General features: G+C 28.7%; 1 protein-coding gene across 2 annotated transcripts; it reads left to right on the top strand.

The window, feature by feature from the left end:
* The first annotated feature begins 312 nt into the window (after positions 1-312).
* LOC132919683 (mediator of RNA polymerase II transcription subunit 14) lies at positions 313-8,835 on the top strand. Of its 2 annotated transcripts, XM_060981459.1 has the most exons (4): positions 313-625; positions 704-757; positions 1,578-1,681; positions 3,147-8,835. In XM_060981459.1, exon 4 carries the CDS (start codon positions 3,179-3,181, stop codon positions 7,922-7,924), a length of 4,746 nt encoding a protein of 1,581 aa, XP_060837442.1. In that variant the 5' UTR covers positions 313-625; positions 704-757; positions 1,578-1,681; positions 3,147-3,178; the 3' UTR covers positions 7,925-8,835. The 2 variants fall into 2 exon arrangements, with proteins under 2 accessions (XP_060837442.1, XP_060837441.1); XM_060981458.1 differs by lacking the exon at positions 704-757.
* Positions 8,836-19,432: the final 10,597 nt, after the last annotated feature.

The raw sequence follows: 19,432 nt of genomic DNA, 5'->3' as shown, positions 1-19,432 counted from the left end.
ATGATTTACCATCCCACCGAAACCGTTTGGAATTATGTATTTAATAGTCGTTGCAATCTTTTGATGAAAGTTTTGTGACGAAAAGTGTAACATTTAATTTGTAATAGACGCGTACACGATGACGGATGATGAATGGGTAATTTAAAAATGGCGGGTTCGACGTAATCGGTAGACGGACTAATCGACGTGGATTGGGATGATTGTCGTATGGTTCTGATTACAGTGACCACGCTAGTCTAACCGCGCGTTAATACCATGGTTACCAGTGCCGCAAGTGCATTATATTTTGTTTACTATCTAGTATCTACCGTCGAGTGTGGACTGTGCGTGAGTAGTTGTGACATTAATGCTGATTTCGTGTTGCGGAGTGAATGTCGGTATGTCGCAGTCGCTCTTACACTAGTTTCTAGTTCTCTAGTTTACGTTATTCCCGGCATTATAAAAGTACACAGCCTTTTGAGTTTTTCGTCGGCTAATTAGTTTAAATTGGTCTTACTCGTTATCTCTTAGCTCAAGATTTTAACGTATCTGATATCCAATTTGTATTTGCAATTCTAATTTCTATTACCGACAGCCTGCCATTCAACGTGGTGTTAATACAACCGAAACTAAAAAGTATAACTACGTAAGTATCTGTTTAGGAATACACATCCAACATTAGTGTTAATATATTTTCAATATCTTAACGTTGCTTATTCTTTAGATGGTTCTCTAAAGATTTTCGTTACCGATTAAAAACATAACCTAATCATAACCAGTAAGTTAATGGTTGTATTATGATGAATTAACTTTTATATTGATACTTAGTTCAACGCTCCTATGATTAATAATGCCTATATATATTTAGAAGTTATTGTAAACATTTCAATGAACTAAACACAATTTAATTAAAATTAAAAAATATAATAAACCATAAAAAAAGTTAATAGGCATACCTATTAACTTTGAGTACATACCTACCTCTAAAGTGTTATTAATTGATTCCGTCGGTCAATTTTTGTTTCTGTTAAAATGAAATAAACTATTAACTATCTGCTTTTGTATTTAGACATTGTACATTATTTTCATTAACTATGTACAGTGGAGTCTCAGTAATCTAGAATTTTTTTTTATTACTACTTACTAATTATTTAGTTATTGTTTAATTTTTTATTGTAATAAAAAAAAAAAATTATTGACTTGTTGACGATAACATGTATCTACCTGTATAAATTTGATTATTTCATGATTACTGTTCGCTAAAATTTAAACTTACGATTTAATTTAAATCTACGTATATTAGCATTTTCTTGGATTTTTTTATAGTATGTACAATTATATATGATTATAATATTATCATAATAAATTCTTACCTAGAATTTAAAAAATATATTATTTACCTATAGTTTAATTAAAAGTGCATTAAAATGAATTTCCTGTTATAAAAATATATATAGATTTATTAATATTGAAGTGTGAGAAATAGATTTAAATCTTTTGATCTTCTTTTTTAGCTTAAAACATGTGGTTTGCACTTATGAATTGTATTGAAAAATGTTTACTTAAAAGTAAAATTATTAATAATAAGTTGCTTTTAGGTGCAGAATATTTCACCATTTTGTGTTTGAAGAAAAGTCAAAATTAGCATGCAAATGTTACAAGACACAGTTTAAATGAAGCAATTAGAATAATTATTTAAGAGGTATTATAAGTTATTTAAATTGCTTAACACGTTGACTGTCACATGGCCGGCCGCTGGCGGTCATCTGTAATTCTCAAATTTTATGCATTTGTGACCGCCGGCGCCCATAGTTCATCATTACTACCACGTCATATGACCGCCAGCGACCATAAATGAATTTGGTTTTATATTATTAACTTTTCTATGGCGCTACAATAATGCACTAAAATAAGGACCGTGGCATAGTGGGAATTATTTCAATTTTTTTTCTATTTTTTCAAATATTTGGGTATACAAATTGAGAATACATTGAAAAATATTCTTGGCGTAAAACAAATACCAATTGAATGACCGCCGGCGGCCATGTGGCAGTCAACGTGTTAATATTATATTTTTACATAGAATATTAATGAAATTATATTTCCTTCTATGTATTATCTTATTAATCATTTTATTCCATGAAATTGCTCTCCACTTTTAATAAACAATTACATCTTTCCTGTTTAATACTTTTGTCCTAGTGGTAGATTTAAGGGTTCAAATAAAGTCGGAAAATCCATAAGAGGTGCCTCGTATAAAATTATCAATAATAAACTTGCCCTCATTTCATAAAACCTCCCCCGAGAATTTATAAAATAACCAATATTCATTTAATAGTAACAAATCTTTTAATGAAAAAAATAAATAAATTATAAGTACATATAATAAATTATAATAAATTATACTTGGAAAACTTGTTGATAAAATTGTTCATAATATCAATGTGTTATGCTGCTTCATACTTCATTGAAAGTAAGGCTAAATTGGTTGTTCGATTTTGAACTATAGTTGAACAAAGATAATTGTTTAATCTTCTTAATTCACTCATAGCATTCATATTTCCAATGGCTAATGTTAAAAATATTTTTAATAGAATTTCTATTTGAGGCAATACATAAGACAATAAATGTTTAATAATGAATGTCAAAGAACTTAATATATTATCAGTGCTTTTCGATTCTTTTGAATCTAAGAGATTTGTACTCAGTAGCGTCAATTATATTTTAATTATAAATAACATTATTTGTGATCAATTGTAGTGAGTAGAATATAGAATAACGTGGAGTTACATATATAAGTTATTAGTTCAATCTTTTCTACTTTGTTTAATTATAACATTTTCTACTCTTAAAGAATTTCTATATACTTAAATTCTTTTATTATTAAAACAATGGTAAATTATATTCCAGTTTGCAATATAAATTTTATTTTTTAGTCAAAATTTAAAACTTTATAATTTAGGAAAGGGCCTTGCCAGCATTTGCCAATTAAATGACTGTTAAATCCACCACTGCTTTGTCCATTTCTTAAAACATTAAGCTTGGACTATTAAGAATGTAACATTATATGATATATTGAAAATAAAATATCAAATAGTCATAAACCACAATTAAAATTGTTTTAATTAAATATTTTAAATGTTTAATTCAAATTTTTTATTTTTCAGATAATTTATTTATTAACTACTTGAGTCTTACCATGCCACCAACACCTTTAGAGGGCAATCAGCCCAGTATGAGTAATGGGTTACCTCCAGATGGATCTCTTTCTTTATCCGTTCTGATTGACTTTATTGTACAACGTACTTATCATGAGCTTACTGTTCTTGCTGAATTGTTACCTCGTAAACCAGATATGGAGCGTAAAATTGAAATTTATAAATTTTCTAATCGAACACGACAGTTATTTGTACGATTATTAGCACTAGTAAAATGGGCTAATAGTGCTTCAAAAGTAGATAAATCAACTCAAATAATGGGATTTCTTGATAAACAGTCGTTGTTGTTCATAGACACTGCAGATATGTTATCTCGAGTTGCTCGTGAAACTGTTGTTTCTGCTCGATTGCCTAATTTTCATATACCATCAGCAGTTGAAGTCCTAACCACAGGTACCTTTTCGCGGTTACCGGCTTGTATTCGTGAGCGTATTGTTCCTCCTGATAAAATCACACCAGCTGAAAAACGTGAAACATTACTCCAACTTAATAGAGTTATTCAGCACCGAATGGTTTGTAGTAATTTAATTAATGAAATGAGTTGCAAGAAAGTAGCCAATGGCCGTGTAACGTTTCGAGTGGAAAACGAGTTTCAAGTTTCTTTAACATTGATGGGTGATAACCCAAATATACCATGGAGGTTATTAGACATTGAGATATTGGTTGAAGATAAAGAAACTGGAGAAGGAAAACCTTTAGTACATCCACGTCAAGTTCAATATATTCATCAAGTAGTTCAAGCCAGATTATTGGAATGTTGTAGTACAGGAGGTGAACCATTGACTCAAGTGTATATGGTATTACATTATTTCTGTCAATCTTTACAGTTAGAAGTACTGTTTTCTCAAACTAGAGCTTTGTATAAAGATAGACTTGAAGGGCATATACATATAACAGAGTATACAGCGGGTAAGTGTCTGGTAGTTTCTTATTGGAGAGAGCTTTCACGTAGTGTATCTGAACAATTTGGATACTCGTTGACAATCTATGTAGATGATAAAGAGCCTAATAAGCCATTAGGTATTTTACATTCACCGTCACTTGGTACAAAAGATGCAGAAATAACAGAAAAATCAATTGGTACGGATTCATTATCAATGGAAAGACTATTAGTGCATACAATTCATGTACGTACAAAAATTCGTCTGTCTGAACTTAAAGTAGAATTAGAAAATTTGTTAAAAGATGTAGAATGTACTTTGCAAGGTTCTCCATCAATTTTATCAGTCGCAATACTTAATCCATGTTTACGTGCTGAACAGTTATTAATAACAGTTGACACACATACTGGTATGCTTCAATGTCATGTTCCTGAATTCAGTCCTCCAAGTATGGTGGTATTACAGCAAGCATTGAATAATGAGCATAGTAAAGTACCTTTACTTATAAGTGATTTAAGATTTTGGATTACTCAACGTCGGTGTGAAACAACTTTGCAACATCTTCCTGGAACAGCTTATGAAAGATTACCATTATTACATCATGCAGATCATCCTATGTCAAAAATAAGTCGCCATCGGATGTATATAAAACTCCATAAAATTTCAAATATGATATTGATTGTCGAGTTTGCTGAAAATGAAAAATCCCCTTGTAGAATTGAGTATAAGTTTTATCTAGCTAATGTGAAAAAATCATCAATTGAAGATAACCCTAATGATGAATCTATTGAAGTAGACATACCAAAAATGTACTTAAAAGTTATGACACTGTTGACAATTGAAAAGTTTGTAGCTACGCATGGTCCATTTACAGCTGTTATTGAAGAAGACCAAGAAAAGATGGATCCTAATAGTCGCAAAAGAGTTATAGTGCGTCCAGATAAACCAAGGAAATTACTTAAACATCCGGCTTATTTTATACCTGAACTAGCCCATATTGTAGCCTTATGCGATGAAAGATTACCGTTTACTGTATTAGCTCAAGAGTTAACAAAATGTGGCATCAGTAATCAAGGTGTTCAAGTTGAAGCAAATGCTACAACTTTTGTTTTGAAAATTTTATCATTACCACCTCCATCTGGTATTGAAGCAACAAATCCCAAATGGATATCATTATGCAAGCGAGTTTTGTCTATATCTATACGTGTATATGGTAAAGGTACAACTCGATGTTGGACGACTGAATATGTATTTTATGGAAGTCCTTTACCTAGTAGGCATAGTCGAGAACAAGGAGCTAGACGACCAGTTTACATTAACTATGATGTCAGTGTTGCTGAAAATATGTCAAAAACAGTTGAAACGATTTTGAATGATTGGGCTCAGATTGTTCATTTATACTTTTTAGTAGAAGACTTGTCACCTTATTTACAATCTGAAAAGAATAATTTGGCGTCAATGATTAGTATAAAGAGTTATAATTATTTAAAACTTGTGATAGGATATGGTACACATAGACGGTCCACAGCTACTATTCAATGGAATTCCACAAACAGTAAATTTAATATAGTATTTGGCTCACTTAATAGCAGCATTAATCCTCATAACTTAATTAAAGAACAATTTGAAGGTTATTTAAACAACAATAAAAAGCTATCTTTGCTTATACACGAAATGCTTGATACACTAAATCCCCTTACCGCTATTTGTAAGTTACCATCAATACCACAACTTTGTGTTTTACAAGTCAGACCACAAGTACCAGTGATTACATTTGGAGTAGTTGCTAATTCTACAAACTTACTTAAAGTTATTTATGAAGGACAATATTGTTTGGAAATAACATTAAGGTGGGGAAATTTAGTCAGCATTAGAGATGGAGCTTATAGTAGATATGATAGAACATCTGTAATTTCTGAATATACACCAACACCTGGATTAAAAGCATTTTTATCAAAATATGTAGATGAGACAAATGTATTTAGGCGACGATCTCAATCTGAAGATGACAACCCTCCTTCACCAATCACTATGGATAATGTTGAAGGTAACTTCTTGAGTTCCTCGCATAGAGGTCCTCAGTCACCTGCACAAGGTTTACGGTTTCATTCTACTGGTAATACAACACCGGGAAGTAATCCGCATACACCAGCAAGTCCACATCCTGCAGTTGGAGTAGCTAGCATGTCTCAAAATACACAACAGCAATTTAACAATAGCCCAGTGACATCGTTTAATTTGGCATCTCCACCGTCCGCTATTAACCCTTCCCCTTCAATGTTACCACACCCTTCACCAGGTTCAAGTTTATTAGCTAGTTCTCCTTCCAACCCTCTACATGTACCTAGCCCAGCAGGAATGTTACCAAATTCGTCACCAGGTCCAGGCTCAGGATTTGGATTGAGTTCTAGTACACATCCACCAGAAGTGAGTCCGTTTCAATCTCAAAGCATGACGTCACCTGCTGCATCTAATTGGCCTGGTTCACCTGGTTTACCTCGCTTATCTCCAGCTAGAGCTCAGGGACAATCTCCTGCAGGACATTCTTTACAAAGTCCTGATCATAAGAGTGGATATGGTCATACTTCTAGAGTGCTTCCTCAAAAGTCTTGGGCTGGAGCAGTTCCTACTATTATTACTCATGAAGCATTAAACGCATTATGTACACCAACTGCACATCCACAAGGACTTCCTGCTCCTAAACAATGTCCTTTAGAGAGATTCTTAGGTTGTGTTTATATGAGGAGAAATCTACAAAGATTTGTTCAAACTGAAGAAAATCTAATTGCTTTGAGTTCCTCTGAGCCTGGTGTTGTAAATTTCAAAGTTGAAACATTGCAATGTCGAGCTTTTATTAATATGCAACATTTTCAGTCATTACATTTAAAAATATCATGTATTCCAGAACAAAAAGATCCTTGGAATGTCGAAGAATTAAATATTTTAGAAAAATTTTTTGAAAGTAAAGTAGCAATACCACCATGTAAGCCAAATACATTACTTGGGTTCACTAGAATGCTGAATTGCCCATATACAGTACTCAAGGACTTTATACAAATAATCAAATTAGAAATGATTCCTGGACTTATTCAACAACAGCAAATGAAATGGACAGTTCAATGGTGTCTAAGAATACCACCATCAGCAACTCCAATAGTGCCAGTTGGTAAAGAAGCCCTTTTGATTTGTAGAAATAAAATTTTATTTTTTTTACAAATCACTAGAATTGGAATAACATACAATAGTAACGAAGTGCCTTCATTAGTCTTACCGCTGGTTTATGATACTGCTACTAATCTTACACAACTGGCCGAAAAGAGAGATGCTGGTCCAGCATCAGCAATATCTGCTGCTAGTCTTCACATGAAGAGGTTTGCTGAATTTGCTCTTAACCATAACGAATGTTCTATTTTCCCAGCCATTCGAGATTTAATGACAAATTTTGTACTTCCATCTGAACCACAACCTCAAATGTCACCTGCGTCTATGAACATGCACCCACAAATGACTCCCGGAGGTCCAGTTCCTTCACCGTTAATGGGACAACATATGATGAATCAAAATCCTAATATGGTTGGTCCAAATCCTAATATGGGTGGTCCAAATCCTAATATGGGTGGTCCAAATCCTAATATGGTTGGTCCAAATCCTAATATGGTTGGACAGAACCCCAATATGGTTGTACAAAATCCAAATATGGTTGGACCAAACCCTAATATGGTTGGGCAGAACCCTAACATGGTTGGACAAAATCCAAATATGGTTGGACCTGGATGTAATAACTATGGTAATGTACCAATGTCGGCTATGGGACCACAACATGGTATGATGCCAAATCATCAGTGACATAAAGCTTATTATTAAACGTAAAAAACTTATTTTTAAATAATGTTAAATTACGTTACTTTGTAAAAGTAGAATAATATTATTGGCAATTAGTAATTGTATGTATCTACTATGAAGTTCTATAACAAAGATTTGATGTTTTTTTTTTTATTGTATCCAAGCGAATTTTGAAAAATTTTATAAAATTAAACAATTAGTATATAATTATAGGAGTGTTGTAATTTATTCAAATAGTAGATATAAATGTTATAACTATTGTGCAGCTATTTGAACGAACAGTGCTTAATATATATTTTGTGTTTATATACTATTTGTAAGTATTAAGTAATGATAATTATATTTTTTAACTTAATCCTCAATTTTTATAATAATTATTATGAAAGATAGTTCCAAAACCAATATAGGTTTATTTTTATTAATTTTTTTCAAATTCCGGTGAGCAAATTTGGCATCTACCCTTATTTTTAAAAGTTAAATACTTAGAACTATTAATATATTGTGGTAGAATTAACTAATATAAAAAAAATTTTTATTTAAAATAATAATTACTGGGTCATTTAAAAAATGTATGGTTTATTAATATTTATAAATATTTGTTTTTGTTTTTATTTAATTTAAACAATGATTGTTATTGGAATTTTAAATTGTTATTAAAAAATGTTTCTTTTAAATTGTAAAGTTGAAATTGTTTAATCTTAAACAGTGAAACTAGTGTGTTAATAAATTATCATATGTAGTAAAATGTAACAATTTACAATTAGTCATAAGTTACTTAAATCAATTTATTTGTCATTATTAGGTATTTTAGGTATTTATGTATAACTGGATACAAATTGTCAAGAAAGATGAATAGTTTTCACAAGTTAAATTGTACATAATATTTTTTTTTATTAAATTAAAAGTGGAATATTGAGTTGTTTTAGTTTATGATTAGGATACAATATTCTATTCCTGCAAAAGTGTTCTGATATCTATATAGTATAAATAATGTTTTTATTAATTATTATAAAATAAGAATAATATTTTTTTCTAAACAATATTGGTGCTTATCATTATTGGGTAGGTAGAATACCTTATATTTACCTAATCGTTTGGTAAATGGTATGTATATCCAAAAGGTATCTAGTTCAAGATGGATTACCTACTCATGATGAATCCATATTGTATTAACACTTAATTTAAACTGTAATCATACGCGGACTTTCGCAGCATATCGCATATTCACATATATTTTTTGAAATCGTATCAACTATCAATATTAAGTACTAATTAAAAACATCAAAAAGTAGGTAGATGTATCTAATCAGAATTTATAATGTTTAGACTTTAGTGTGTAAAAAATAAAAACACATTGTAAGTACATAATCAGTTATGAGTTAACCCGTTAATCTTATAGGCGTAACTGGTGTAAGGTATTTATGGATAACTACCTACTATAAGAATTAAGAAAAAAATGGAATTTATTAGAAGATATTGCCGGTTGTTTAGCACAGCGGGACGTTAAGATTATCGCATGCAAGTACCTACTGATGTAGTTCGGACTTTGAATACAGGTATATGTATATACACGAGTATATATCATTTGTTTCTGGAAGCTGACGATTAAACCTCCTCTCCGTCACATCCGTTGTATTGCATGCCAATGCGTTTAATGACATAATATTATATAACCTATTATGTAGATGTTTTTTATTTGATGTAAATATACCTATAAGGCTACAAATGAATTATATGTCCAGAGGTGGATGGGCCTATCACGCTGACATGGCGATTTTCCCTGTGGGCACTGATGACGAGTGTCGAGTGACGACGGTTCGTATTACCTATATACACACGTTCGAGAAATAACGGTGTAGATTCACATAATTTTAATTGTTTATGTAAATTCCGACCCGTGTGTACATAGTATAGGTACCTACATAAACCGCGACCCGGGTATATTTTGTATATTATATGCAAATTGTGGCATAAGTATTTTTTTGTCCGTAGGTACTATTATACCTACGCAAATTAAGTCGAGGAATGCCTATTTTTATTTTTGAAAAATAAATATTTTCCTTCCTATTATTCAGACAGGACTTCCAATATAATATTGTAGTATATGTGGTATGGTTAACAATATTTGTTTTTATGTTTATGCCGCTTATGAGTTATGACATATTTATATTTATTATTATATTATTATTTTTTTTTTTACAAGTTTTTCGCTTTTTCTTATTATTTGTATAATTTATGTAGGTATCTTTTTCTACTTTTTGTTTTTTAACTTCAAACTAATATACCCCATGTACTTAAATAATTATATACTTTGCTCGTTTTTTTTCTAAATGTCCTGAGACGTGATTTAAGTAATATGTCCAAGTCGCAATAATAATGATAGCATTTATAATATACTGCCGTTGTTTTAAGCTTTTCGACGTTTGTGAAGAACCGACCTCGTTTAATTTGATCATTATAGTTAGTTCGGTCGCATACGATTTTTTTAAATTATGTATTATCTATTATAATAGGTGTTAGGACATTAGGTACATTATTGTATTATAATTATTCATATTTTTATGGCTATGATCACTTGTAAAATTATTCTCGTAATATTGTAATCTGTTGTTAAATAAATCGTATTAGTTTTTATAAATAATATTAAAACTCGACTACCCCTTTCATATACATAAATTATTAAACAAATTCAAGTATAGGTATAACTACCTAATAATAAAACTGTACAGCTAAATAAAAAAAAAATAGATTTCATAATAGGTATACATATGGGTAGGTACCTAAATAAAAACCTACTACCTACACATATATGGATAGATACAGGTATTCAAATATAGGTAGGTATATATTTAAAATTTAATTAAATTTCTTTGTAGATTATTATCTATGGTAATATATAATGGTTAATTAATATTATATTCTAGATTCAAAATGTTTTAAAATAGACATTTAACTTAAAAAATACGTCAGTTACCTATTTATTAGAACTCAGAAGTTTTCTAATTTTGAAATATATTTTTAAATTAATTTGTGTCATTTATAATAAGTTTTAAACTATTTTTGTATGTAACAAACGATCAAAGCTGCTGTTATATAAAACAAAAATTCCTCGAAATTATGAAAATAGTTTTCATAAGAATAATATTTTTTGATTATGACTTTGAGTGTTTTCGTCTTTTATAAGGGACAATAAACTTTTTGTTTTTAGTTAATTACGATTTTGTATAATTATTAATTTTTCATAATTTTATAATTTGTTTCTATATAAATTTTGATTTACCTACAAATCACCTATATTATGTAATAATCTTTAATTTATGTTTATGTCGATAAAATAATAATTTAGAAAGTACCTACAACTTGTCCACTATTATTCTAAAAATGTTAAATTTTGAAATAATTAAAACTGTAATTTCAATAATTATACTGCTGTTCACTTAATTTTTGAAAAGTATATGTTTAACTTAGGTATTGGTTATTATTATAATATTTAGGTTGCTTTTATATTTTTCAAATTATAATAAATTATTCTTCGGTATTTGATTATACAAATTTGAAATATTTATTATTATTTTTTTATTGTTATAAATAGGTACCACATAGAATCAATATACCTACAAGTACCTATATATTTATAATACTGCAGCAGGAAAAAGTACACACATATTGTTTTGTCAATAATATTTGCAGTGAAACATAAATTAGTAATATTTTGTTTGTAGTTAAATGTGCACACCTACATCAGATACATATAATTATTATAATGCGATACCTACGTATGTATAATATTAAAATGTGAAAAAGTAATTATGTTTTTTTTAGAAGACATTTTCAATTAAACATTATTTACATGAGATATGACAATGAATAGATAAAATAAATACAAAGGATTTTAGTATTAAGTCCAAGTATCAAAAAACTATCTATTTATAGATAGAGTAAATACGTACAAATAAAATATCGTTATTATCTAGAAAATAAAACAGATAAATTAAATTGTTTACATAATATCAATAACGATTTTAATATAGGTACTAATATAAAAATACCTAAATAATAATAAAATTAGAAGAATCTTCCAGACTCAATTTATAGTAAATGTGAAATGCAACCGATTATTCGCTTCAAATGTAATTTAAAATAAATAAATAAAATATAATGTAATAAGTTGTATATACAAATAGTCATTGCACCATCATGCAAAATGGATTTTGGAGTGCTTTTCTCTTGATAAATGTTAGTTTAATATTTGATAAAGTGAAATCGATTATTAGATTTTCAACGAAGAAAGGAAGCTTTATTGAATTTATAATGATATGTGTAGATATTATTTTTATTTTACACGTTCTTTATTAAGTTTAGATTTTTTAGGAAAGTATAAAAGCGTTCAAAAAACTTTCACGCAGAACCGTTTATGACACATTTAATAATAAACACCATTGTATTACATATTATTAAATAATTAATTTATTAACCACTACCGCGAATAATAATAATATAACATTAAATAACATTAATTACATTAACGCTAATGAATACTTAACGTATTACAATTTACAATTGTATATTTGTATATAGGTGTTATTTTTTTTCTATAGTATACAACTATTGATTACACGTACATGTTAATTTAATCACAACAATAATCATTTTACGCAGTGGAGTAGATTTTTTTTTTTTGGTGGGGGGAAGCTGATAATTTGTTATATAAAGAAAATTTTTGAAAATGATCTTTTGTGAGTTTTATATGTTGATATCATGGATATATACAACTTTTAAGCAGACTTTCACAGCAACCATCATATAAACTGTAATTTGAATACATGGTTAGTTACGTCTTACGTAGGTAATATATTATATTGTCCACAAGACAGCTAGTGCGGAATTATTCATTTGCGTCAAAATAAAAAAGATCTGTTTTTTCGATCCTTTATTTGCACCGAATATACCTGTGACGTACAATGATTTAAAATAAAAATAATAATCAATTAAATTTAAGTTTTATTTTTAACATTAAAATAGTTGTAATACAAATTGTTTTAAAATAATTATACAAAAAAAAAAAAAATATAGTTTACAATAATAGGTAATTTGTACACATTTTTAAAGAATTATGATAAATTATAGAAAACTAGCTGTCCCTGTGAATTTCGATTTGGTTGCCTAATGTTAACATTTAGTGTAACGTGTGTGGATAAATATTTTTTTTTCTCTGATTTTATGTACTTATAGATAATATTTTCAACATATAAAATTTAAGTACATAATTTTCCTACCCGGTGCTGGCCATGTAATTTTTTTTATAACCGTTTAAAAGCAACATTTTTTAAAAATTATTTTTCGCTCAGGTGGACGGTGACAGGCTTAATATTTTTTTAAAAGTCTTTTTCAAAGTTTCTATCGATTTTCTACTATTTCTTTGTAAACTGTATTATTTGTTTTTATGATCAGAATTATAGACGTATAAATTGTTTTCTGAGCTTACCATAGGGGTATGAGCAACCAACATAGCAGTTATTTTTGTGTACTTCGCTATCCATTAAAAATACGCCTCTTATTATGCGGTACAAACTTTGTATAATTTGTTATTTTTACTCGTCGTTCACAAAAGAAGTTCCTTTTTTTTTTAAACCTTTATGTGCGTATTTGTCGATTATAAAAACTAATAACTCGATTGATAATAAAATTATATAGAATCAGAAATCAGCTTAAAGCCTTCTCCGCTTGAACAAAAAAAAAAAATAAAAACGAGAAATCTTTGTAACTGGATGTTAATGTACCTATCACTTTACTGGTAAATTGTTAATTATCTTACGGATTCTTATAATCGATATTATAAAATTAACTGAAAAAAATTTTACTATTTATTTTTGTATTAAATTTAAATTTAATTTTCCTGGACAGATATGTTACTGATATATTCATATTTTATCGCTCAATATTCCGGGGACAGGAGATGGATCCATAAAATGATACTTAAAACCTGCTGTCCTTCTGCGTAGTGTGCTCTTTCATTTAAAAAAATTTACAAAGCGATAGGATAAGTGCTTCAGATCCACAAATTGAATGTATTATCGAAGACATATATCCATTAAAAATTTCCTAGAAACCGATGGCAGTGTCACCTATCAAGTTCAAATGTGAACCTAAACCATCAAGGAACTCACTCACATACAAAAAATTTCATCAAAATCAGTCCAGCCGTTAAGAAGAAGTTCAGTGACATACACACGTACAGAAACACTAGCTATATAAACAAAGATTAGTTGATTTGTTTTCTCAAACACTTTTTTTTTTTTTTAAATATTTCAATAATTATTGTCAATAATGCAATAATAAATTTTTTTTGATACAAATGGCAATTTCCAAACAGTGAAAAGTGAAAGCATTATTAATTTTCCTGAAATTTTGGAGAGGGCTGCATCCTTATATCACTGCATTCACCCACCCCAATTTCGAGGTACGGTTGTCGCCCTTCCAGTGTGATATATAGAAGAGTTCAGTGTCCCTGGGATGTGTGTAATATATTATCATACAGATCGTTTTAAAATTACTTTTGCAACTTGTACAAACAATCCCACTATAATTATTATGTTTTCTCGTTAAAATTTAAAATAAAAATACTATAAATTTTAATATTTAAGGATAGTGTACGTATATATTATAATTGTAGCGTGTGCATTATTACACGCGTACTGAGGATTAAAAAGTGTTTAGTCATGTAAATCTAAGTAGGTATAAAGTATAAAACTTGTGGAAAATAATAAAAAAGTATATGATTTTAATACAAAATAATATGAGTGCTAATAAGATAAGAAAAATAATTGGAATAAAAGGTATATTTTCCAAGAAAGAGTTCGACAGTTCTTACAAAGATGACGTTTTGCATATTGTCAAACAATCAAGTATATATATATACGAATATATCTGATTTTAAATAATGCATACAGATACAATAGTAATAGAAAATGCATTTTGTCGAACACTGTATAACCCAACACTATATATACCTAACTATGTATATACATATATATATATATTTATTTATTGATCGTAAATTAAATTTAACATCAGCAACAAAGATTATTAGGTAGTTATATAGTAATATTACATATTGATTAATTAAAAAACTAGATTAAAGCTATTTTTTTTAAAATATGATTATATTATTGTGTTTGCTTAAAAAAATTAATCATGTTTAAGTTTTATTCTTGATTGAATCCGGGTGCTGTGTCAATGTTATGTGATATATTGTGCTCAATCCGATCTTGATTATACTTTAAGCTGCAGTTGGCTATTACGTGTTTAACGGATATAGTTCAGTTTTTCACGATGGGCTTGCGGGGGGGGGGGGGATCCTCTACTCCTCTCTGACCATTAAGAAATTATAAATGATTCTGGTGTAACTAATTATTAATTAACTAGGTACGATATAATAATATATTATATTATTATCAATTACGATTATTCAGTTTCACGTAGAACCTAACTGAAAACATGTTAATACATATATACAAATTTTTTTCCATACACACACAAGACACAACGCACCATTATATAAAAAAAAATTTATTAAAATGTTTCAACATTTTTACAAGAGAAAATATTACACACGCCGAATAATGAAATTCACTGATGTATATTTAACATGTATAATTATTTTGTATAAAATTAAACACAAAATGTCAGTCCAAAATGTATTTTTATAACATATTTAATTAAGTATCTATTATGTATATACCTATTGTATATAAACAAAACAAGAGCAACTATTGAATGATAACCAGGAGGGAAGAGACCTGTAAGAGGAAGAAAATTAAGAAATCGGATATTACAGAACGGGAGAAGAACCAGGATTGTGGAAGTTGGAGGATATACTGACAGCGTCAGGTATATTATCCTTACAGAGTTATGAAGCCATATGACGATGGTGATATATCTTGTGTGTTAATAAAACTTTAATGGTATGTCATACTTCTACAATATTGAGCTTTACTATTATACTTTTATTATATTGCTCGAAAAATAGTATCATATAGGTACGTTGAATTTTTTTTTATAAATTGTGTTCTTAAATGTATAAGACTCATTCAATCATTTATATAATTTAATAAATGATATGGACTGAAATGGTTATGCTCATAATGGAAATAAAAAAATGAATTGCACAATTTACTATACATTTATTCTTTATACTACCTTTTCCCTTTGGGAAAATTTACAATCGTTCGTTTATATAGTATTACATTGGCGTAACTAGGGTGTGATTAGGTGACAGGGCTATTGGGTTTTATAACCCAAACAAAATCCTTATTAGTTTTTAACTGTAAAGTATATTATGGTTAGGTTAGTTATAACTGACCCGGCGTGGCGGCATATTTTATGTTGTAACCCGATAAAAAAAAATACAAAATAAAACTTAACTGTGTTATTTATTTATTTGTTGTTTCTTGTTAATTAATTGAAAATAATATGGACAGTTTTTTAAACTTGGATTTTAATTATACATAAAAAAAAAAAAGATCAAAATAAAATAATGGCAAAATGTTATGGGTTTGAAAAAAATATGATTAGAAATATAGCAATACGCCGTTTGAAAATATTACATCTCATATACCTACTTTATAATCACTTTATTAAAAACAAAAATATGGAAAAATATCGATTTTATAATTTTATAGAAGAGGTCATACTACATTTTGTAATTATTTTAGTCTTTTATTAGATTTTTAATAATGACGAAAGAGGTGTTAAATTTTTAAGAGATTTTTAGGCGGCAAAAGTCTAATTACGACCGGAAGGTAATAGGCACCATCACAATATTTTCATGGTCCGTTTTTTATAATATTTTTGTTTGTTATAGTGGGAGTTTCCCGAGTGCGTCCCGGAATTACTCTTTTTTAATGTTCAGAGTGCGTCCGAAACATAAGGTATCACCCAAGTGCGTCCCAAGAAAAAAAGGTCATATTTTTGATAATATATCCCTTGTGCGTCCCAGTTCATTTAAAAGTACCCAATTATTCTTGAAGCTAAAATGAAATGCAATTTTCCCACCATTTCCAATGCTTCACAATCATAGCTGTAAAAATTAAGCACCTATAAAGTATTATAGTTGTAGTTTTGAACGGGTATGGACCAATTGCACCTAAAATAAAGTTTTCCTATTGCGCTCGTATTCAAATTTACCTACTTTCAGGTATGAAAATATTATTGTTCGTATTAATTCCACCAATATCAACATAAACAATCTAAACACTAAAATGCTTGAAAATTAAAAACTTAATTATCGATTAATTGATTTCTAGTTAAAGTGACTGGTTATAATATATTTTATAATAGTATTGGGAATTTTATGAAACGTTATTATTATTACTCAAGTAAAGACAAGTAACTTGTTTAATTTGAAGAAAAAAATAATTTTTTTATTTATATTGTATACCTATTATTTCCTATACTTGCCAAAAAATCGGTTAGTGTAAACATTTATTATATAATTATAACTAACTAATAAGTATTCCTTAGGTATTGAAAGATATTTTGAGTGCAATTGGTCTATCAACCCTAAAATGTATAGAGCGTAATTGGTATACAAAAAAGTAATATTGTAAACTGCCATTTTAACCACCATATTTGATCATCAAACCTGTATATTGAAAGGTTTATTCGATTATTTTATCTTAAATAGGTACCTATAGCTGTGGACCGAGGACACACTCGGGCTATTCAATATAATTTGTCGATAAGACTGCGGACGCACTCGGACTATGAAAAAGGTAAAAAATAAAAGCGGGACGCACTCGGGATATCTCGGTTATAGTCCATCTTTTTACACCCGTTACTATATTGCAGAAGGGTAGTTTTGTATTCGATCCTGTTTATTATTTTGGCCAGTAAGGTGATTTGTCTATGCACACCCACTGTGCAATATTATATATATTTTATATGTATGTAATATTTCACTGCAACACGTAATATCACCAAATTTGTTAATTTAATATAACATACATATATTGCTGCGATTGTTAATGCTTGTTTTTGCTGACATTCAAAAATCATTATATTTTTGTTGCCACCAAATATCTCAACAATAATAAAAAATGATATTTATTCAATATTATGGGCAAATATTTTATAAATGTCGCATTATATCATTACTGTAATATTACAGAAAAATATTTTGTGATATTTCATAGTAATATCACATACATATAATAAGTAAATATCCATGTGATATTGATTATAAAATAATAATGCGATGTTATCTAAGATCTTTAAGTAATATTGCAATTCAATTAAACTTTGAGAACAATAAGATTTAACTGCACGATATGTAGAAAACTACATAAGTAATAGTCGAGGTTTAAAATTTAATACTAAAATATTTTATTTACGAAGAAAAAACATAATTTTTAATATTACCTACAAATATGTTCATCAAAATATATTATACTCAATTCTGACTTCGGGGTTCGTGTTTCAACTGGATAATTGCGACGAAATGAACGGAATCGCTTATCGTAAGTTTCAAATTAACTGCAGTAGATACATAATATTATACTAATTCCCTTCGGCGTTTATTGGAAAATGTTTATGTAATATTACAATGTTTATAATAAGACGTCAAGACGATTTTATTCTCTTTTACAATTTTTGAGACCTGAGTATGACAGCACTCCAGCTACGTATCATGATTGGTTGTGCACAAACAAAACAACGACGGTTAATACTTAGTTATTATTAATAAGTTTTTAGTTTTGAATTTTTGATGTAGGCACAGAAGAGATGTTTCTCGTAACACTTAACAGTTAACAATGTTATATAACGGATATGTAAAAGCTAGTTTTTTATTACTTTGATACATATTTTGAGAATAAAAATAATAACAATGTATTTTCAAGAGAATGTCCAGAGGTTATCGCCCTATATATTGTTTTATTTCTTTGATCCACCCGCAACACGATAAATTCGTGTTCAGTAGAACGCATATTGTTGTTTTATTGGTTAAAATTGCGGGGAGCAGTTGATAATAAATCGGAGAAATATCTAAATTGTACCGTAATTTTCAATAAAATAATTATTGTTTTTGAATATAATTCAGTTTAGGAATAATCATTCTGCAAGAGAATAACGGTAATAAATAATGAATAGCATTCTACGGAATACCTAATATGATTTGCAATATTGTTTTTCCAAAAAATTTACTCAAGAAAGTATAAAACAGTAACATGTTCCAGTAATACAACAACCCGTTCTTCTATTAAATGTTAATATGGTGTACATCGTGTACAGCCACTTAATGTTTAGATTAAATATACATATTATATTAGTATGGCAATGTCTTTGTATAGTCTACACAGATATATTATTTTATTTTGTAACAACATGGGAATTGTTGTGTAACAGATAATGAAGAAAAATATTCATTAAAATACGACTGACTTCAATCGAATAATTATGTGTATAAGTATATATAGTATATATATTATATACACAAATACCTGTATATATTAT

The sequence above is a fragment of the Rhopalosiphum padi genome, chromosome 2, assembly GCF_020882245.1.
Source record: "Rhopalosiphum padi isolate XX-2018 chromosome 2, ASM2088224v1, whole genome shotgun sequence".
Classification (NCBI taxonomy): Eukaryota; Metazoa; Arthropoda; class Insecta; order Hemiptera; family Aphididae; genus Rhopalosiphum; species Rhopalosiphum padi.
The sequence above is the reverse complement of the archived record's forward strand: the minus strand, read 5'-3'. Positions and strand labels throughout refer to the sequence as shown.